A 19615-nucleotide genomic window follows, 5' to 3' on the forward strand; every position below is an offset into this window, starting at 1 on the left:
TGCCTTATCTACCCAAATTGCCCATCACGCGTTGCGACCGACTCGCGGTCCTCGTTCCCCTCAAATCCCTCCCAAGCGCGGATTTGCGACCCTCCTTTCAAGCGAACCCCGACGTACCTGAAAAGGGAGCCAGACGACATGCCACGATGGGTATTTCCCTCTTCGATAACTTGAGGACCTAATCAGATCGTTGCAGACACAATAAGAGAAGGTCTGCATCCCACCTAGGCTTTCCAAACATCGGACGAGACTCGGACGCATCCACACACACCTCACGTCCTGTGCCTGTCCAAAGGCTTCCAAAGGCTCGGTTGATCTCCTGTCTTGGCGAATTTGCTTTGCCAAATATTTGATCAGTACCTTGCCTGCTGTGCCACGTCCGATTACTCGATGCACCAAATAAACGCCGTGCATACGACTGACACCCGGTCTGAGTAGTGCTGCGACTTTGCCAATGGGTGCGAGGGACGGACGAGGGGGCAGCACGGGCGGCAGCGGTGATGGTAGCGAGCACGAGCCGGCACCCCCGCCGATACCCCCGAGATCGCACCGTTCAACGCCATCATCCATCGCGTCGCAGCCTACATCCCCGAAACAGTCCACCAGTGGCATACCGATTTTGTCGGTACAAACCGACCCCGCTAGGTCCCAGCAACCAGCAAGTACCCTGGAGAAGAAGCCGACTGGCGGTGCTCTTCGAATAAACATCAATCCTGGAACCGCCGGGACCATTCGCGCAGTTACGCCCGAGCCCGTCGACCCGCGAACTGGAACATATGACAGCCCTGGATCTAGGACGGGCGGGATGAGGGAAACGGGCGGTAGTCACACGACCGCCAGCCCGTTACCGCGTCCTTCGCGCGGCGCCCCGCCTGTTTCATTACAATCTTCACCAAGATCTAAATCGACTAGTAGCAACGGCAGCGGGGGCGGGCGGCGGCAGGGCAGGGTCTTCACAGATAACGTTTCCGACCCCGCCAGTGGGGCCTCGCCAGCGACGAGCCCACCCGGTCGACAGGCCGCTTTTCGTCCCCGTACGCATACGCTCGATGGCGCCTCAGTCTTTCGCCAGCAAATTTCTCACGCTCCCGAACGGCAGCGGGTCGCGTCCGTATCCTCGGGCGTGCCCATGTCCGTTTCTACCGAGAACCTGCGCAGTCCACCGTTAATGAGGCCCGGGCCAAACGCATCGGACAGTATGATTTATCACACAAACAACGCATCGCCGACCCTGTCTCCGGAGCCGCAAATACCAATACCTGCCAAGTCGGCCGGTCGGAGACTGGTGAAGCGAACCACTTCAAGGCCCACGTCGCCCCTGGTCTCGCCTCCGCCGTCGGTCGACTCGTTGCCCCTGCCAATCCCAACGGCCAATGCGAACAATGTACTTCTGCTCATGAGGAATTTGTGCGGTCGGATGAGGGGTGAAATTGAGTATCGAGGGGAGGACGTGGAGGGTCCGTGGTACAGCGGTATAGGATACATTGAAGAGGAAAAGGGCAGTCTGATGTTTGACTCGGGCGACAATGGCCCATTTCACATCGCCATCGTACCAGACCTGCGAGGCTGTCGGATCTTACCGGTTGAGCGGCCAGACAGAGATGGCCCATGTCTTGAAGTCACAAATATTCTTGCAGGTTCCGACATTACAATACGGCCTTTTGCCCCGGAAGAATTCGACCTGTGGTTGGCTGCGTTGCTATCGTGGCAGCAGCTTAGACCCGGCAGCGTAAAGCCTCCAAGCATAAGAAACAGCACAACACCTACGCAGGAACGCCCAGAGTACAAGAGGAGGACGTCGTCACACAGATCCAAAGACGGTGCCATCATCAAGGTTGGCAAGGTAAACCTATGGGACAAAGGCACGGCCAACACTCCTAGGGGAATAGTGAAACGCCCGTCGACGAGAGATTTGCAGTCCAGTCAGACCATGTGGAGGAGGGTATCTTGCATCTTGCAGGACAATGGCGAGTTCAAGCTCATGACGGAGAACGACGTTACCATCTTGTCTGTGATTGAGCTTCCGCAGCTGTCGCGTTGTGCCGTGCAGCAGCTTGACAGATCGGTTCTCGACGAAGACTTTTGCTTGGCCATATTTCCAATTTACTCATCCACCTCGACGCAGCTTTCAATCTTCAGGCCCGTGTACCTGGCGCTGGATTCCAGGGTGCTGTTCGAGGTCTGGTACGTGCTTCTAAGGACGTTTATGGTACCGGACATATATGCACTGGACCCCTTAGATCCAAGGCAGGTTTTGGAGATCACCGATCTCGAGACCGAATATGAGGGAACCGAGGTGTTCAGGATAGAGAAGACAATCTCACTCAAGGTGACAGAGGCCAAACTGAAACCGAAGATTGTCGAGTCGCCGCCGCCGCCGCCTCAAGAGAGGTATGAAAAGCACGAAAGGCATGAAAAGCACGAGAAACATGATAGAAATGACAAGTGCATCAAGAGCGAGCCGACGGACCTGATGGTTGGGAACTACCTGGCCGAGGTGATTCTGGATGGAGAAGTCCGGGCGCGAACGACGACAAAGACGGACACTAACAATCCATTCTGGCGAGACGATTGCGAGTTCGCCGACCTGCCAGCTGCTCTGCCTTATCTCTCAGTGGTTCTCAAGAGACAGGATGGAAACCTGGATAGCGCAGGCCATCAGCTCCAGGCATCTCTGGGTATGGCGAAGACGGGCAACATTCTGGAGGTCATGTGCGGCTCGGTAGACATTCCTTTGACCAACCTCGTCCCAGGAAAGGACCATGAAGAGTGGTTCCAAATATACGACAGCCAGCAGCAGTCGATCGGTTCCTTGTTTGCAAAGGTCCACCATGAAGAACTCGCTGTGCTCCGGGCCAGGGAGTATAATCCACTATCAGATCTGCTCCATAACTTCAGTTCGGGGCTCACCGTGCAGATCTCAAGCGCCCTGCCAGGGAACCTCCGCCGTCTGGCTGAGATATTTCTCAACATCTTCCAAGTGTCAGGCACTACTAGCGAATGGCTAATGACTTTGGTCGAGGACGAAATTGATGGCATCGGGAACCAGGGCTCCATGAAGAAGTTTCGCTTCGGCAGACGTCTCAAGTCAAACGAGTCGTTCGAGTCGGCCAGTGACAGAGAGCAACTGGTGCGCGACATGAGCAAGTCGCTTGCTGGTGAGGCGAACCTGCTGTTCCGTGGTAACTCGCTGCTCACGCAAGCCCTGGAATTCCACATGCGCCGCCTGGGCAATGAATTTCTCATTGAGGTCTTGCGCGAGAAGATCTTTGAGATCAACGAGATCAATGCGAACTGCGAGGTGGACCCAGGAAAACTTCAACCTGGAGAGGACTTGCAAACACACTGGAGACAGCTGATACAGTACACCACAGAGATCTGGGAGTGCATAGCTACTTCGACCTCCAAGTTTCCATCTGAGCTGAGACAGATTCTGAAGTATGTTCGAGCAGTCGCCGAGGATCGATACGGGGACTTCTTGCGCACGGTATCCTACACCAGCGTCTCGGGCTTCCTCTTCCTGCGATTCATCTGTCCTGCGATACTGAACCCCAAGTTGAACGGTCTGTTGCGGGATCTCCCCCGGCCACGGGCGCAGAGAACGCTCACTCTAATCGCCAAGGGGCTGCAAGCCATGGCAAATCTCTCAACAATCGGCAGGAAAGAGACTTGGCTGGAACCGATGAACAAGTTCATTGCGTCTCATCGCCAGTCGGTGAAGGACTTTATTGACTCCATCTGCTCAGTTCCAGCAGAGAGGTCGAACCCAATCCTGCCCCCGTCTTATTCGACACCGAACACCATCGCTTCTCGCCTGCCTACTACTGCCCGGGAGGGTCTCCCATCACTCCCATATCTCATCGACATGCCCCGCAACTTTGCTGCTCTTATCAAGCTGTGGACGGAGGCCCGACGATCATCTTCGGCGGGATCACCCCCTAGGGGAAATGCAGGAAATTCCAGAAGTGAGGACCTCGAAGGCGAGTTGCTCAGGTTCGATCAAGAGTGTTCGGCCCTATCGAAACGGTCGGATGAGTGTTCTGCCCGTGTGGATGGCCTACGCCTTGCTGAGACGGCTTCACATGCAGACGACCCTTACCTAGATGCTGCCATGGAGTATGTCCACCTCAGCAACAGTCCCGGTCCCGCTCATGTTGCTATGTGGGCAGATCATGACGCACCGCCAGTCCGTCCGCCAGGGTCTTCGGGTTCGGACGGGCATCCCGGCGACGGCCTGCTTCTTGGCGGCAGCCGCAGTGCCAGTCGGGACCGCTGGGGCCGGCAAATCAGCTATGGGTCCGACGTGTCTTCGACGGCGCTCGGGTCGGCTTCCTCAGGCGGTCAGTCCTTGACGTCGCTGGGCCACAATACCATCCGTGGTTTACGCAACGGGAGGCAGGCTCGGAAATTCCTGAGCGGGCTGATCAAGAAATCACGGACGACAAGTCCGGACGCTGGGGGAAAGGATAGGGATGCCAAGGACCAGCGACATCATTCAAATCAGTATCATCAACAATATAAGGAAAAGCCCGATCGTGGTCGGGATGGACATCGGGATAGGGATTACGAAAGGATCAGGAATGGGATTAGAGATACCAGTGCAAGCAGCAAGACCTCTAGAAACTTTGGCTTCTGAGGTTCTTTTATTCTTTTTTTTTTTTATCTATTATTTCTCCTTCAATTACAATGTCGCGTCATAGCATGTCACGGCATTTTCTTTTGGATGTGGCGAGGGGTTTTTTTTTGGGCTAAGAATCCAGATGGATAAGAAAACGATCAACAGAGTACTTAATAAGCCTGTTGCGTTCAAAAACACATTATTCTTGGGGGTTTGAAAAAGATGAGCGAGCTAATATAGCATCAAGTCTTGTATACACAAACAACCACAAACCAATAACTTACTTGAGAGAAGACAGAGCTCATATTTTGACGGGAGATTTGGAATTTGGCCATGTGGTATTTGATTTCCCTAGTTATATGCATTGATAACCGAGACGCCCGCCCAATGACGCCCGCCCAATGAAGAAAAAAAAACGAAAAAAAAAAGAGTTGAAAAGAATCCACCAGTAACAACAAAAAAAAAACCACCTCGTGACTCCAGCTGATTCGTATTACTTTGCTTTTCTTGCGCCAAAAAAAAATCAAAGATCAAAGAAGTCCGTATCGAAAAATCGTCAGACCAAACAGGGCATAAGAAAAAAACCTCCTGGCCATCCTTCTCTCTTGCATGGAAATTCGTCCCTCTACGAGAAAAACTTCTTGTAAGCAGCCTTCTCCTTGGCGGCACGAGCCGCAGCCGCCTTCTTGACCTGGTCAAGCTCCTTGACAACCGCAGCATCTGCCGGAGCCAGCTTCTTGGCTTCCTCCAGGTCCTTTATGGCGGCGTCCTCATCCTTCAGCCTGATGTAGGCAAGACCACGTCGGTACAGGGCCTTGGCGCGCTCGGCGTCAGATGCCGACTTGACGGCCAGCGCGGACGAGGCGGCGTTCTTGGCGTCCTCCCACGACTCGAGCTTGAGGTTCATGAGGGCGGCGTTGTTGTTCAGGGTGAAGCGCAGAGCGGCCAGCTTCTCCTTAACGTCGGCTGGGACGTCCTCCTGGTCGCGCTCGGGCTCCTCGTTGAGGTACCGGATGCCCTTTTGGTACTTGCTCAGAGCGGTGGCGTGGTCGCCAGCCTTGAAGGCGCTGTTGCCAAACGTCTTGCAGTCCGAGGCGATGGTGATGACGCGGGCGACGTCCAGGGGGCCGCCCTCGTCGTCCTCGGGGAAGTCCTCGTACTTGTCGCCGTACTTGTCTGCCTCCTTGGCCGCATCTCCTATGACGGCGTCGGCGGGCAGCTCACCGCAGTCGGCGATCGTCGCCGACTTGACGGGCTTGTCGCCCGCGTGCGTCGTGAGGTTCTCTATCTGGCGCACAACCGACTTGCCTGACAGGACCTGACCGAACACGACGTGCTTCTTGTCGAGATGTGGGGTTGGGACCGTGGTCACGAAGAACTGGGAACCGTTGGTGCCTGGATAGAAGGGGAGGGTTAATATTCAAGAAACTGTATGTCGGCCCGGTCTACTGCAGCGCATCTTGCATAGGGCACGAGGGTCGCGAAAGCCGTTCCGCTACTTACCAGGACCAGCATTTGCCATGCTGAGGAGGAAGGGTCGGTCGTGCATCAACTCAAAGTTCTCGTCGTCAAACTTCTCTCCGTAGATGGACTCGCCGCCGGTACCATTGCCCGCCGTAAAGTCACCACCCTGGATCATGAACTGCTTGATCACACGGTGGAAGCTGGAGCCCTTGTAGTGAAGGGGCTTGCCGCTCTTGCCAATTCCCTTCTCGCCTGTACACAGGGCGCGGAAGTTCTCGGCTGTCTTAGGGACTACATCGCTGAAGAGCTCGAAGACGATGCGCCCGGCTGGCTTGTCGTCGATCGAGATGTCAAAGAAGACGCGGGGTCGCGCCGCCTTGCTGGCTTCGTCGGCCGACATTATGTCGTTCTGTATGTATGGGTAGATTTGAGAGAAGGGCTGGGAATTCACAGACTGAGGTTCTTGTGCTTTTTATGTGACAGGAATGACGGAGCAGTTTGTTGGCAAAAACTGACCAAACGAATGTTTTGTTAAAGAGAAGGCGCGGGGTAAAGTATGATGAGGAAGGAGTATAATACAATGTCCAGACTTCTGTGTGAAACGATCTGGAAGATCGGCCTGTACTGTACACAATACACAGGAGCGAAGCTTGCTTATATGGATCCAACGGTTGTGGCCGATCTCGATTCTGGAAGAATTGAGAATGCACTCCAAGATTGCCTTTTGCAAGACCCAGTCAGACGAACAAAAAGAGAAGCTCTTTGTTTGCACTCCTCAACCTACCAATAGCATTGTAGTTTGGGTCTTATTAGCCCAGGAACCAACAGGTCCCTGACAGCTGTGATAGGTGTGATGAATCGCTGCTCTATCTGGAAGGTTCTATGAGCATAGCTTCAGACCCCACCATAGCTGCCATGCCGACAGCAGGGAGGGGCAGGCTGAGGGTCCCAAAGTGGGCGGTGGGGTTACCTGGTATCGCAAGCAACGCGATTTCAAGGGTTAGGACATTTATCTCCCTAAATGACACGCAAAAGGGCGCGCGCGCGGGCTGCTTACCAACCAGGCAACCTCCTTATAAGTGATGTGTCAGAGGTGCTGTCATGATCCCTAGGGCTTTTTGTTCATTTGTCCCAATAATACAAGCAAACAAACGTAGAGTCCTAGTCCTGTTCTCATTAGGAAGGACATACTCAATTCCCCAGCATCGAGGGAAAATGTCTGTCTCTAATGGGCAAACATTAAGCCCGTTGCTGAACTTGCCCAACACTAAACTGCTCTTCCACGCCGCTGAGCATCAACAAACATACAAAAACGAATCCACCCTGGTGTCTGTTTTGCCATTCGAAAAACTCCCAGAAGATGACAGGGCACTTTACAAAGGCGACGCCGCGTCTCTGTATGCCTTGATCACCACCTCCACAATATTTCATCCACAAGGTGGCGGCCAGCCATCGGACGTTGGCACAGTCGCCCTTGCTTCTTCGCCGGAAACGGCCATCTTCAACGTAGACTCAGCACGGACGTCTGCTTCAAACCCCGGGCTGGTTCTGCATTTTGGCACGTTCCAAGGCGGGGCAGAAAGCTCAATTGACCCCGGCGCAGTGCTGATCCAGGCGGTTGATGAGAATACACGGCACCTCTATTCCCGCCTACACACAGCAGGCCATGTCCTGGGGTCGGCCACTCGTACCCTCCTCGAAGATAAAATCGAGGGTTTTGACGAGTTGAAGGCATCGCATTTCCCAGACTCTGCCGGATGTGAGTTCAAGGGTGTTATTGAAGGGAAGTGGAAGTCGGATATTCAACAGTCGGTGGATGATCTGGTCGACAAGGACGCCGAGGTCAGGATTGAGTGGTGGACCAAGTCGGACTTTAGGGAGCGCAAGCTGGAGCGACTACTTCCATCAGATGAAGTATGGCATGCGATTGGCATCTATGTTGATCAGGATGGTCAGGATGTGCCGAGCGACGACGTGATTGATGACGAAAAGACAAGAATAAGAGTTGTTAACATTGTTGGATCCGAAGTATATCCTTGTGGCGGAACGCATGTGCCCACGACCAAGGATTGTGGAAAGGTCACAGTCAGAAAGATCAGTAGGCAAAAGGGTATAAGCAGAGTCAGCTACAAAGTGGACTAGACTAGATCAGTGCTAGAACTACTCCGTAGAAATATATCACTCAACCAATGTCTACATAGAAGTTCAAGGGGCATGCATACCCTGTATTTACTTGCCCACTGCTGTATTTTAGGGTTCTTTAGGCTTTGGCGGCTCGACATTCATCTCCAGTGTGACCTGAACAATATAGTCAGTCAATGCACTGTAGGCTTACTTGTGTTGGGTGCTGCTCTTTGCCTATGTTGAACTTACAGGGCCGTCATTGACCAAAGCCACCTCCATCATGGCTTGGAACACACCGTCTTTCACGCGGTCTGTTTGGTATCCGGCCTGTACCTTGTGGAAGAAATGATCATAAAGCGGCTTGGCTTCATCTCCTCCCATGGCTCCGTGGAAATCCGGCTTGGTTCCTTTTTTAGTTGAAGCAAGGAGTGTAAATTGAGATACTGGGTAAGTGAAAGATGATTTTCGGTTGTTAGAATATCAACGCAAATATACAAAAAGGTGGGGGTGCCAGAGTATGCAAGCCTACCACAGAGCACCTCGCCATTAATGTCTTTCACGTTTAGTTTCCACTGTAACATGTCGTCAGGTCATCAGATAGATTTCAGAAAACAGGGGACACCATGAAACCACGCACTCTACCACCGGAGTCATCGTCCCAGAGTCTCATCCTGAGGACTTTGGTGGCCATACTCTCGCACTCCTTCTCTGTGTCTCCAGGGGCCACAGCCGCCAGGACGAGGATGCCTTTGCCAATTGAAGACACTATCTTCTTGTCCACCGTAACGGAAGCGGATAACACCCGTTGAAGAATGACTGCGCAAGGACACGATGAAATCCATAAGAACAAGGTATGACAAATACACTTGGGGAAAAGAGCCTGTACTCCATAGGGGGGTTTTGCCAACCTTTCATTTTGCTGGATGAGACTAGTCTAGTTGCTTCTCTAATTTGTGACGAGAAAAGGGGTGACAATCTTTGAATCCAATGGCGGCGGGTTTCAGCGTTTCCGAACCGCAGAATTCACACCGGAAAGACTGAAAAGGGATCCTAAGAAGCACGGTAAAACACCTCGGATTTCTTTTGACCCAAAGCTAAAGTACATGAACTTTGGTAATGGTTGACTGGGTTCGCTGAGGACAAGGCCATACATGTTACGGAGAAGCCAGCGTTGTTAAAATACAACTTGGATCGGATCTTGGACGACGTAACATGCAAGCAACTACATCCTAGCTAGAAGTGAGAACCCACAGCGTTTTCACATCTGACAGAACACTTGTTTTTATTGGCCTGCCTTTCAACTTTTGGACCCACCAACGCCATGTTGGCCTTTTCTATCCCCACTGTGCTGCTAGTATCATCATGATAATAAATGTTAGGTGCAGCCCTCTTGAGATCCTACCTAAATCTCCAAGACCAGACTTTAAGAGTTATATCAATTTTATAAAACAATCATCTGACTGTGGAGAAGCCTCTTCATATCTCATTCCAGATTCTCTGGTGTGTTGTTGAGCATCAAACATCGGCTGGACTGCGCACGCCTAACGGACCAACCACGGTAAGTACTTTACGCGCCAAAGACGGTAGCGGCGCGTCGGCCAACTGTCACGAGACGGCAAGTCGACGTCCAACTGTACAGTAGTCTTGGACCTGAGCTCATCCTGCGAGTTGGATCAAAACAGTGCTTCAAGCCAACACAGTGGTTTGCCCACCGAAGCAATCAATTCTTTGCATCCCCCAAACAAAAACGAATCAATCGACCGTGCGCGACGTGTTGAATTCGTCGCCTTTGTCGTTATTTCTGGTAAGTACGCAGTGAGTAATTGATTGAGATCTCCACTTTTGCAATCTTGTTACCGTCCGAGGTCCGTCCCAGTTTGCAAAACGCTGTTCCCACTCGACGTTGGAGCTAGGTAGGTATCTGGGATCGCATGCATGCAAACCAAACCATATACCATACCGTCATAAGGCAGTCGGCTTTTGACAAACAAACTGCAACTCCCAACGTTCTGTTTGCACGTCCCCAACCTCGCCATACGGGTACTTTATCGCCCGTTTGACCTCGCGCTGACACTCAATCCTGCGCCTCAGGCGATCGTGGGAGTGATCAGGATCACCTTACTCGCCCACCACCTTCAACCCAACGCCCTCGTCGCAGCCTTGCGATAAATAACCGAAACCATAACTGGCCCTCTACTGTCTCCCTCTCTACGAATACCATCCCCGGCACCTCCGTTCGCCGGTCACAATAGCAACGATGGCGGCACGAAAACTGCAACAAGAAGTCGACAAGTGCTTCAAGAAGGTGGCAGAAGGTGTTGCCGAATTCGAGTCCATCTACGAGAAGATCGAGCAATCGAGTAACATATCGCAAAAGGAGAAATATGAGGACCAACTCAAGAGAGAGATCAAGAAGCTGCAGCGTCTGCGTGATCAGATAAAAACGTGGGCAGCCAGCAATGACATCAAGGACAAGGCCCCATTACTAGAGAACAGGAGAAAGATCGAAACGGTAGGTGTCGCTGCCTGGGACTAATGTGGCTCCAGCTTTGGCATCGTCTGGCTCGCTTTTTTGCGCTCGACCCTACTGCCAAACCCAGTCAGGCCTGTTTACTGATGATGCGTGATGATGCCCATGTAGCAAATGGAGAGGTTTAAAGCCGTCGAGAAGGCTATGAAAACAAAAGCCTACTCCAAAGAAGGACTCTCGGCCGCGGCCAAGCTCGATCCCAAAGAGCAGGCCAAGGCTGAAGCGAGCGAGTTCCTTGGAAACATGATCGACACCCTCGAACTACAAATCGAGGCGCTTGAGGCCGAGGCGGAGCAAATACAGGCCACTGTCAAAAAGGGCAAAATACAAGGTGCTAAGGCGGAGCGCATGGCCAACATCGAGCAAATAATCGAAAGGCACAAATGGCATCAAGGCAAGCTAGAGTTGATTCGGCGGTCATTAGAAAATGGCGGGGTCGACACTGAGCAGGTCACGGACATTGAGGAGAACATACGATACTATGTCAGCGATGGCATGCAGGACGACTTCATGGACGACGACACATTATACGACGATTTAGCGCTCGGCGAGGAGGAAGATGCCTACGGCATGAACCAAGATAACGACAAGGGCTCATCCCAGGACGCGCAGTCGGTACACGAGGATTCTTTGGAAGACACGAGACCAACGCCACCCGCACCGACTGCGAAGCCACGAGCCGCAGCGGTAGAGGCAACAGTGGCCGCCGGCCGCAGGCCATCAACGCAAATGAAGTCTCCGTTACCGACATTAGCGACCTTGCATACGCCACTACCAACCATTAGCAACGGTTCATCGAGTAGTGCCGGGATGAAGCCGGCGCCGGCACCGACAAGGCCGGCCGGCGAGGGTCTTAAATATGCGTCTGCCGCTGCTGCCGCCGCCGCAAGCGATAAGAACAATGTGGGAATTGCACCGCTTCCCCCACCACCGGGAGCTGCTCCTATATCAACCATCTCATCACAAGCCAAGGCTAGCGCGGCAAACTCTCCAATCGTTATGGCTGCACAGCCTGCAGTTTCTGCCGCATCTCAACCGCAAACGCAACCACCGGCTGCAGTTGCTAGCCCCGCAAAGACCGAAAATGCAAAGCCTGCATCAAGTAGGAGTACAGGCAAGGCGCCCGCCACATCAAATACATCAGCTTCTGAGTCTAGTGACGCCGCGGGCAAGGCCAGCAGCTCAAAACCGAGAAAGGGCGCCTTGGGAGATGTGGCAAATCAACCCTCATCGACCACCTCACATACCAACGGTGTTACGAATGGTGTCAAGTCAAAGGCCAAGGGAAAGTCAGGAAAGGGTCAGTCACAAGTTCAGTCGCAAGAGGAGTCAGCAGAGGAGGAATCTATCTACCACCTACCAGCATCTCTTCAAGACCTCGTAGACTCGTACGAGATGTCCAAGAAGCGCCCGGCTCAAGCAAACTCGACGTCGACGCTAAGGGCGATGTCGCACTCGCAAGCAAATCTCCCCGATTTAACGGATGCAGAGGCACCATCATCCTACCAACCAGAGGTCAGGGTACAGTCTTCATCCGAGTACCCGCAAGAATTGTTGCCAATCTTCAGCGATGTGCGGTTGTACAACAGGCTGGACACGGATACACTGTTCTACATCTTCTACTATAAGCAGGGCACCTACCAGCAGTATTTAGCTGCCAAGGCGCTCAAGGAGCAAAGCTGGCGTTTCCACAAGCAGTACCAAACCTGGTTCCAACGCCACGAGGAGCCCAAGAACATTACCGAGGAGTTTGAGCAAGGCACATATCGCTTCTTTGACTATGAAAGCACCTGGTAAGTTCGAATCATGTATGAAATTAGATGTTTACTGCGTTTGAAGCTAATTGAGTTTGGTGGGGTTTTCAGGATGAACCGGAGGAAAGCGGACTTCAAGTTCGCCTACAAGTTCCTCGAGGATGAAGTCTAAAGTTGCTCTTCACTTGACAGTCGATGTGCCGTTTCTACCATCTCTTCTCCTTCTCTTCCATACCTGGGTAACCTAGCACACGAGTGAATACGGCCAATGGCCATATTCCTGCGTTATCTCGGAAGAGTCGTTCTTACTCCTTTTTTTGTCGTTTGTTACCTGCTTTCACCGGTCTGCGGTCTAGCAGTCAGGTGTATCCGGCGTCTATGGTGCGGTATGGATTGGACCAACTCCGTACAGGAATGCAAAGATGGCCATATCTTTGGACTGCCTTTGGTCGCAGGGCGGAGTCGTTCGTCTCCGTTTTATTTGATCGGAATCATGTTTTGTTAGTGTTGCAAACAGATGACATAGATGTGCGAATGCTAGCTAGCAACGTCGGAGGTTTTGACTATGCAAAACCTCCGATGATGGCATGCCTCGTGATCACATTGGAATTCGGTCCGGTGATAGCTGAGTGACTTTGCTGGATTGTAATGTGCAGACTAACTAACTGTATGCGTAGAAAGCTTGATACAGTGCAGGTGACCATTCAAAACAGCACAGCTGGGGCCGCAACAGACTATCCCGTGTACTTTTTTTTGCTTAGATGATATTTCCATAGAGTCCATTGTATTTCAAGGCCCACATGTCTGTAACTTCTAATAAAGCCTTTGTATTTAATATGGCTCTGACGGACATACGGTAGTTGTCCTGTGCACATCATCAGTGGGAACGAAACAAATGGACAGTCAAAGACAACAAATACTAAGAGAGGCACTTGTAGGATAGGAGGCAACGATGACGTTCTTGAAAGTGTCTGCAATATCATGTTGCGCATCTACTTCTGGCCCCTTCAAGACTACCTACCCGTCAAGACAGCAGCCAGCTGTGCACCGCGCTCACCACCCAAGTAGATGTCATCCTCGCCACCCTCTGAGGCGCGGGCCATTTCAACAGCCTCGCGGTACGCGCGCTCCACCATATCCTCGTCCACACGAACACCGTTCTCCACGAGGGCGGTAATGACGCCGCGCACGCGCACAATCTCACGCATGGTGACGGGGTCAATGGGGGCGTTCTGGCTCGAGTACATTTTCGCCGATACGGCCTCCTCCATGTTGCTGATGCCGGTGCCGGTGGCGTTGGCGGACCCGTCCCCCTCGGTGGGATCTTCGACGTGCTTGCTGATCCAGACGTAGCCGTTGACGCCGAGCACCACGTCGATGCTAGGGGGTTTCTGCGACGACGACGATGTCGTCTTTTGCTGCGTGTCCTGCCAGGTCGCAGAAGTGCCGGTCGAGGCGATCTCCATGGTCCAGACCTGACGCCTGGCGCGCACGACGCCGCCGCCACCGGTGCCCGACACGGCGGCAAAGACTCCGTTGCGCAACTTGCCGTACCGCAGGGATCGGGTGTGCAGCGACGCGCCGCCATCGCCAAACAGCTGCTGAACCTCAGCGACGAGCAGGTCGCCCTCGGCGAAGAAGGAGCGGATCTGCAGCTCGTCCGTCTCGGTGCGCTTGCGCAGGATGCCGCCGGGCAGGTTGATGGCCGACAGCGGCAGGGCGGCCAGCTGCACCCCGCCCACGTCCACCCGCCACCGGCGAGCCTGCACCTCGACTATGCGGCCCACCACCAGGTCGCCCACCTCGGGCGTGTAGCGCGCCCGCATCGGCCGCACCGAGAGGAGCTTGTTGGTCCGGCTGACCGTGCCTGCTACCGACGACATGATGGCTGGCGACGCCGGGAAGGTGTACGTGCCGTGGCCGCTGTTTGGGTGGGTTGTTAGTTTCGTATTTATTCTAGCTGCTACATTGCGATTTTTTTTCTTTGTCTCTTCTTTCTTTTTTGAGAAGGAAAGAGAGGATAGGGAAAGGAGGTCGAGATTGTTCGTACCGCATCCATTGTGGATCTTCAGTGATGACCTGCCCTGGCGTCACAATGTCCCCCTCGCCGCCGGCCATGGCCAGCTGTGCGCCCGCGTCTGAATCCGAGTCCGAATCCGAGTCGTCCATCCTGGAAGACGGGATTCTTTGACTTCGGGTCGCCGCCCTTGGTGCTGATATTGTGATGGGCATGATTATGTGGTTTTATATGTTGATTTTGTGGTTGCTTTGCTGCGAGTGAGCCGAGCTCAAGACAAGGGCTGATTTGCGCTGCGCTTTCAGCCCGATTTTTTTAACCCCCTTTTGACCGCCTCTTCAGGTTTTTTGTCGTTTCTAATATTTTGAGTATATGCTGTTGATCAACTGGCTTGTCTTTTTTTTTATGGTTGCCTTATGGCGAAGTTGGTCACCTCTGCGTTGTTGGTGGTTAGAAATTCCGAGTAAGGATGAGCCAAAATTTTCACAGTGCTCAATCTTCTCCAGCAGTGAAAACACCAAACTTAGCGTTCCGCGTTGCGCGTCGAGAAAAAAAAAAAAAAAAGAAAAAAAGGGGGCCACCACCACAGCTACATCTCCTTTCAATGCAAACTATCAACACTTGGTAATTGATACACATGATGCGTTCAATCGTTGGAGAGTTTATAATACAGACAATATCGTACAAAGTCGAGGGAGAATCGCTATGCAGTTTGTCGCCCTTTTCTCACATGTCGCTTGATCCTCAATGAGTAAACAACAAAAACAGTCCTGGAACCTTTCGTCTCTCAGTGCGTCCATCTCCAAATACCCATATATACCAGAGTCAGAGACAGCCCGGTGATTCCAAACTTGCGACTGCGCATTCCGAAGGGAGATTTGCTCTTCAATATCAGAGCTTTCTGCTTCTCTAGCTGCGACATGCCTGAAAAGTAGCTGTACGCTCCCAGGCCGACAAATGCGCCGCTCCCTTTTATTAATGATTTTTGGTCAATATCTCCAACTGAAAACGTGCACAATGCTGCTTTATAGTGACAAAGCCCAACTCACCTATTATTCTGCAGCCTAGGCAGTCATCAGCCTCGTCTTTAAGCAGGTCTTTGTAGTTCTCGGGTCGGTCGAGACTACTGAGAGACGGAATCCTGTCGCCGCCCATATTGATATCGGTTCAGATATTTGAGTCTTAAAATGCAGATTATTGTGTGATAAGATGGTGAAAATCATTCATCTCTCTAGTTGTTTATTTCTTTACGCGTTGTCCAGTTTCGGTATAAAACATGGCATTTGTGAGCAGTTAGTTCATCAGAGTGCTTTTCCTCAACTCACAGTGTGAGGAAGAAAGCGCAAGCAACATGGGTCCATAATTAACCGCCCTTGAATTCCCCGCTGGTAGCTCAGCGTCATCCTCCATTCCCCGCTGGCCACTGCTTCGACAACTCGACATCTTCTCGTCCCAAATATTTCTTGGGACTTGCTTCGATCGCTGACCTCCTCAAGGTCAAACCGAAATCAACCAACACAGCCGCGGGCAATGGATAATACCGCTAACTCGCAGCAAGAAGCCCAGACACCGGCACACACCATCCAACAATGACGGGCACGGCCGTCATAGAAGCGCTGCACATATACGACGAGCGTCAGTAAGTGCCTACGCACTCCATGCGTATACTCACCCAGAGAGCTGACTGTAGCTCTATGCTAGTAAATCTATTCTGTCACATACATACACCGGTCGGCCTCTCTCCGCGGCACACCTACTACCCCTCTACCTCGACTCCCACCCGGAGCCCCGACCGAGCTTGATCTACCTACCGAACACGAATCCAGCGACACTTGTATTCTCCCTCACACATGCCAATGTCTTACTCCTTGCAACTGCCTCCAGGGAGGTAGAGCCGCTACTCGCGCTCGAGTTCCTACACCGCGTCGTCGATGCCTTTGAAGAGTTTCTGGGCGCGCCTCTGACGGCCCAGCGCATCGAATCCGCCTACGATGTAGCCGCCCAGTTGCTTACTGAAATGTGCGATGCCGGAATCGTGGCTACCACCGAGCCCAATGCCCTGCGGGATCTTGTTGAGGTTGAGGGTCTACTAGGCAAACTCCTCGGAGGATTGACCCTTCCTGGCGGTGTCGGCTCAGGTGCAGGTGGCGGGATGGGCTCCGGATCCGGATCACCGGCACTTTCAGCCCTAGGGCAATTTCCGAACTCATCAGTCGGAGGTGGCAGGGGAGGCCCTGCTGCCACCTCGGCGCTGCCATGGAGGCGGGCTAATGTCAGGCACACAAGCAATGAAATGTATGCCGATCTTGTCGAGACGCTGTCGGTGACCCTGGCACCCTCTGGAAGACCGTTGGCAGCATTCGCTCACGGCACGATTGCATTCACCTGCAAAGTCTCTGGTGTTCCCGATATTCTCATGTCTTTGACAGCCCCATCGGGACGCCACAACTTGGCATCTATTATGGACCTACCGGTTTTCCATCCCTGCGTCCGCCTCGCCCGTTGGCGTGATCGACCTGGCGAGCTCAGCTTTGTGCCACCCGATGGGCGCTTTATCCTCGCTAGCTACGAGGTCGATCTGTTGCCTTTTTCGAGCGGCAAGAGCGCCTCGATTGCCGCCAACAATTTGAAGCTGCCGGTTACTATCGAGGTCAAGACTGGACTGGGCCCGACAGAGTCTGACTTTGAGGTCAGAGCATACGTCAACAAGGTGTTTGGCGCATTCGTGACTGGTAGTGGGAGCGACATGTCTGGGCCTGGAGGTAGTGGTTTTGGAAGAGGCGGCAGTGGAGGTATGGGAGGCGGCCCCGGAGGTAGGGCTTTTGGAGGTCCGCAACCTGGGACTGCAGCCGCTCCGCTCCTCGAAGACTTGAAAATCACAGTACCTTTGCCAGCAGAAGTACGAAATATTCCCGAGATTCGACCAAGCAAGGGTGACGCTACGTATAGTCCGGGTGATCGAGTGGTCGAGTGGGTAATACCCAACAAGGCTCTGTCTACCGGCGCTACATACTTCAGTCTACGGTGTTCGGTCGTCGGCGAGCAAACGGCCGAGGATGAGGAGGCGGCTGTTGCGGCAGGCTATCAGGACCCAATGGGGTTTGGATTTAGGGAGTACGCTTATGAGGAATCGACACAAAAATCGAAGAGGGATGACGGCAAAGCGAAAGAAGAGGAGGGAAGTGATGCAAAAACGGCTCAGAACAAGCTCTTGATGCCCAGCTCTGCATCCATCAGCTTCTCGGTGAAGGGTTGGCTACCCAGCGGTGTCAAGGTCGAGAGCATAACGATCGATCCCAAGAGGAGCCAAGGCTTGACAGCCTCACCGTACAAAGGGGTCAAGTACCTCACCGTTAGCAAAGGTGGCATCGAGTTGAGGTGTTGAGACGGCTTTCCTCACGTAAACGGTGATGCCTTGCGCTTTGATTAAAGTATATAATCTGACGCAGTCTAATATCGATGACAGTTAAGGTCAAAGTCTTGGAATTGCTAGTCATTAATTACCCCAGATACGAGTCAGATCAGATGAGACTTGAGATCATATCAGCCGTAATAAACCCTAACCCCGACGTGGTATCCTAAACGTTCTTTCGGTTGTCACCAGCGGAATTTCGCTTAGTGGGTGGGATACGTGGCTATAGCTTGGCCCTGTTGCTTGTTCGTTTCTTACCGAAAAGCAATAGATCCGCTGTTTATCACGGCTCATAATTCCAAAAACAGGAAAGTGGTCGGGTCCGGTGAAGGGGTGAGGGGCCGAGCGTGTTTGCTGTCAGGGGTTTTCGGGACAAGAAACCGGAGGCCCTTTTTTATGGCGCGCGCCTCTTGATCTCACCCATTTGAGTTCTTCAGAACTGCTTAATCGGGACTAGCAAGCGCCAAATCATCGTGACCAAAGTCGGAATTATTTAACTCTCTTGACACTGGCATTTGGCGCCGGTGCATATTCTACCTAGGTATAAGCGATCGGGGGCTGCCGAGGACGTATTAATAGCCTTTTTGGGGCAGTAAATTAATAAAGCATTGAAGGGTGGAAATTTTTTGGACAAAAAAGAGAACAGGGCACTTGGGGGCCCTTGGGGACCAGGAGGCGAAATGGGAAGCTGACTGGCTGCGAACTCCTATATTGCACATCGAATTTTCTGACCGCGTCAGGGGCGGTTAATTTGCTACTTTTGTCTATCAAAAGGTCTGGAAGTCTGGATCTTCTAGACTTGCGGCCACCGTCGAGTTTTACTGGACGGGCGCGGGGCGAAGCCTCGTGTGACATTGCGGATCTTGCCCAATTTCGGTCTACTGCTTTCTATGCCGTGGCGCTGGGCGGAGAAAAAGAGAGATAAAAAAAAAAAAAGAGATTTTTTACTGGGTTTGTGCTGAAGTTTAGCTTGGCTTGCTTGGATACAGTACCGCTTACTACAGTTTGTAAGAACCAGACTTTGCTTGAACAGATAAAATACAGGGTAGCCAAGTGCATGAAGGATGTGAAGAGCAGTAGAGACAATCCAGAGTTTCGATTCGGTCTGCATTGTTCCGTTCGGATCAAATAATGTCGGGATTATCCAGGGTTTCTCCAGCCCTTGCTTTGATCTACCTAGGGTACTATAACCCATCAAAAACGCCCAAAGCGAGGAGCAAGTCCTTGATTCAGCTTTTATGGAATATGACAGTAGCAACGGATGGGACATTCCTATTTAATGCAGCCCCCACCGGTTTGAGCTTTCGCTGAAGAAATAGGAGTGCAGGCAGGGCCTTTTGCTTGCATGCAACGGTAGCCTTGGGTTAGCTTCCAAACTCTTTTATGCGGATGACATTTCAGCTTGGCATGCCAAACTACAAAAGTTTCCGTGCTTCAAATCGTACAGACTCCAGAGTAATGTACCCTTCAGCCGTTCCATCTCAACCCTGTTGGCAGTTAGAGTATGGTGTGATTGTCAGGGACGAGAAGTAAAAAAAGGAGCAATTGAGAAACCGAAGAATAAAAAAAGGGGGGAACATAATAAAAATAATAATGAAAAAAATAAGACGATAATGCGAGGAAGTCCGACTTGTACAGTCAGTCAGTACACGACGAAAACGCCATCTTTTTTGAGCTTTTACAGCCCGCTACGTAT

At 52.4% G+C, this 19615-nt stretch overlaps 8 protein-coding genes across 8 annotated transcripts; 4 read left to right on the forward strand and 4 right to left on the reverse strand.

The window, feature by feature from the left end:
• Window positions 1–454: 454 nt before the first annotated feature.
• On the forward strand, window positions 455–4636 carry PgNI_03475 (uncharacterized protein; the record flags this gene model as incomplete). Its single annotated transcript, XM_031123529.1, has 1 exon — window positions 455–4636. One exon carries the CDS (start codon window positions 455–457, stop codon window positions 4634–4636), a length of 4182 nt encoding a protein of 1393 aa, XP_030984108.1.
• Window positions 4637–4944: 308 nt separating this feature from the next.
• On the reverse strand, window positions 4945–6482 carry PgNI_03476 (uncharacterized protein; the record flags this gene model as incomplete). The annotated part of the gene is made up of 2 exons (XM_031123530.1): window positions 4945–6013; window positions 6122–6482. The coding sequence occupies 2 exons, from the start codon at window positions 6480–6482 to the stop codon at window positions 5244–5246; spliced, it is 1131 nt and encodes a 376-aa protein (XP_030984107.1). The 3' UTR covers window positions 4945–5243.
• A 742-nt stretch (window positions 6483–7224) lies between these two features.
• PgNI_03477 (uncharacterized protein) lies at window positions 7225–9358 on the reverse strand. Its single transcript, XM_031123531.1, has 5 exons — window positions 9115–9358; window positions 8844–9022; window positions 8736–8778; window positions 8456–8649; window positions 7225–8380 (listed from the first exon to the last, which is right to left on the reverse strand). The coding sequence occupies exons 1-5, from the start codon at window positions 9119–9121 to the stop codon at window positions 8333–8335; spliced, it is 471 nt and encodes a 156-aa protein (XP_030984106.1). The 5' UTR covers window positions 9122–9358; the 3' UTR covers window positions 7225–8332.
• On the forward strand, window positions 7298–8224 carry PgNI_03478 (uncharacterized protein; the record flags this gene model as incomplete). Its single annotated transcript, XM_031123532.1, has 1 exon — window positions 7298–8224. The coding sequence occupies one exon, from the start codon at window positions 7298–7300 to the stop codon at window positions 8222–8224; it is 927 nt and encodes a 308-aa protein (XP_030984105.1).
• Window positions 9359–9663: 305 nt separating the features above from the next.
• PgNI_03479 (uncharacterized protein) lies at window positions 9664–13046 on the forward strand. The gene is made up of 5 exons (XM_031123533.1): window positions 9664–9764; window positions 9889–10119; window positions 10298–10718; window positions 10848–12529; window positions 12602–13046. Exons 3-5 carry the CDS (start codon window positions 10464–10466, stop codon window positions 12660–12662), a joined length of 1998 nt encoding a protein of 665 aa, XP_030984104.1. The 5' UTR covers window positions 9664–9764; window positions 9889–10119; window positions 10298–10463; the 3' UTR covers window positions 12663–13046.
• A 406-nt stretch (window positions 13047–13452) lies between these two features.
• PgNI_03480 (uncharacterized protein) lies at window positions 13453–14936 on the reverse strand. The gene is made up of 2 exons (XM_031123534.1): window positions 14541–14936; window positions 13453–14413 (listed from the first exon to the last, which is right to left on the reverse strand). Exons 1-2 carry the CDS (start codon window positions 14720–14722, stop codon window positions 13504–13506), a joined length of 1092 nt encoding a protein of 363 aa, XP_030985393.1. The 5' UTR covers window positions 14723–14936; the 3' UTR covers window positions 13453–13503.
• A 79-nt stretch (window positions 14937–15015) lies between these two features.
• PgNI_03481 (uncharacterized protein) lies at window positions 15016–15800 on the reverse strand. The gene is made up of 2 exons (XM_031123535.1): window positions 15557–15800; window positions 15016–15476 (listed from the first exon to the last, which is right to left on the reverse strand). Exons 1-2 carry the CDS (start codon window positions 15660–15662, stop codon window positions 15295–15297), a joined length of 288 nt encoding a protein of 95 aa, XP_030985394.1. The 5' UTR covers window positions 15663–15800; the 3' UTR covers window positions 15016–15294.
• Window positions 15801–15966: 166 nt separating this feature from the next.
• On the forward strand, window positions 15967–18007 carry PgNI_03482 (uncharacterized protein). The gene is made up of 2 exons (XM_031123536.1): window positions 15967–16146; window positions 16209–18007. The coding sequence occupies exons 1-2, from the start codon at window positions 16097–16099 to the stop codon at window positions 17890–17892; spliced, it is 1734 nt and encodes a 577-aa protein (XP_030985391.1). The 5' UTR covers window positions 15967–16096; the 3' UTR covers window positions 17893–18007.
• The last annotated feature ends 1608 nt before the right edge of the window (window positions 18008–19615 follow it).

The sequence above is a fragment of the Pyricularia grisea genome, assembly GCF_004355905.1.
Source record: "Pyricularia grisea strain NI907 chromosome Unknown Pyricularia_grisea_NI907_Scaffold_2, whole genome shotgun sequence".
NCBI lineage: Eukaryota > Fungi > Ascomycota > Sordariomycetes > Magnaporthales > Pyriculariaceae > Pyricularia > Pyricularia grisea.

Excerpts from the sequence above, each read along its gene's own strand:
- PgNI_03477 (XM_031123531.1), bottom strand. Across the intron at positions 8,779-8,843 it reads ACGATGACTCCGGTGGTAGA|TGGAAACTAAACGTGAAAGA; the intron begins GTGCGTGGTTTC and ends GACATGTTACAG. Across the intron at positions 8,650-8,735 it reads TAATGGCGAGGTGCTCTGTG|TATCTCAATTTACACTCCTT; the intron begins GTAGGCTTGCAT and ends TCACTTACCCAG.
- PgNI_03479 (XM_031123533.1), top strand. The coding sequence starts at position 10,464 with ATGGCGGCACGAAAACTGCAACAAGAAGTCGACAAGTGCTTCAAGAAG. Across the intron at positions 10,719-10,847 it reads ACAGGAGAAAGATCGAAACG|CAAATGGAGAGGTTTAAAGC; the intron begins GTAGGTGTCGCT and ends ATGCCCATGTAG. Across the intron at positions 12,530-12,601 it reads TTTGACTATGAAAGCACCTG|GATGAACCGGAGGAAAGCGG; the intron begins GTAAGTTCGAAT and ends TGGGGTTTTCAG.
- PgNI_03480 (XM_031123534.1), bottom strand. The coding sequence starts at position 14,722 with ATGCCCATCACAATATCAGCACCAAGGGCGGCGACCCGAAGTCAAAGA. Across the intron at positions 14,414-14,540 it reads GAAGATCCACAATGGATGCG|CGGCCACGGCACGTACACCT; the intron begins GTACGAACAATC and ends CCACCCAAACAG.
- PgNI_03481 (XM_031123535.1), bottom strand. The coding sequence starts at position 15,662 with ATGGGCGGCGACAGGATTCCGTCTCTCAGTAGTCTCGACCGACCCGAG. Across the intron at positions 15,477-15,556 it reads CCTAGGCTGCAGAATAATAG|GGAGCGGCGCATTTGTCGGC; the intron begins GTGAGTTGGGCT and ends CATTAATAAAAG.
- PgNI_03482 (XM_031123536.1), top strand. The coding sequence starts at position 16,097 with ATGACGGGCACGGCCGTCATAGAAGCGCTGCACATATACGACGAGCGT. Across the intron at positions 16,147-16,208 it reads CACATATACGACGAGCGTCA|TAAATCTATTCTGTCACATA; the intron begins GTAAGTGCCTAC and ends GCTCTATGCTAG.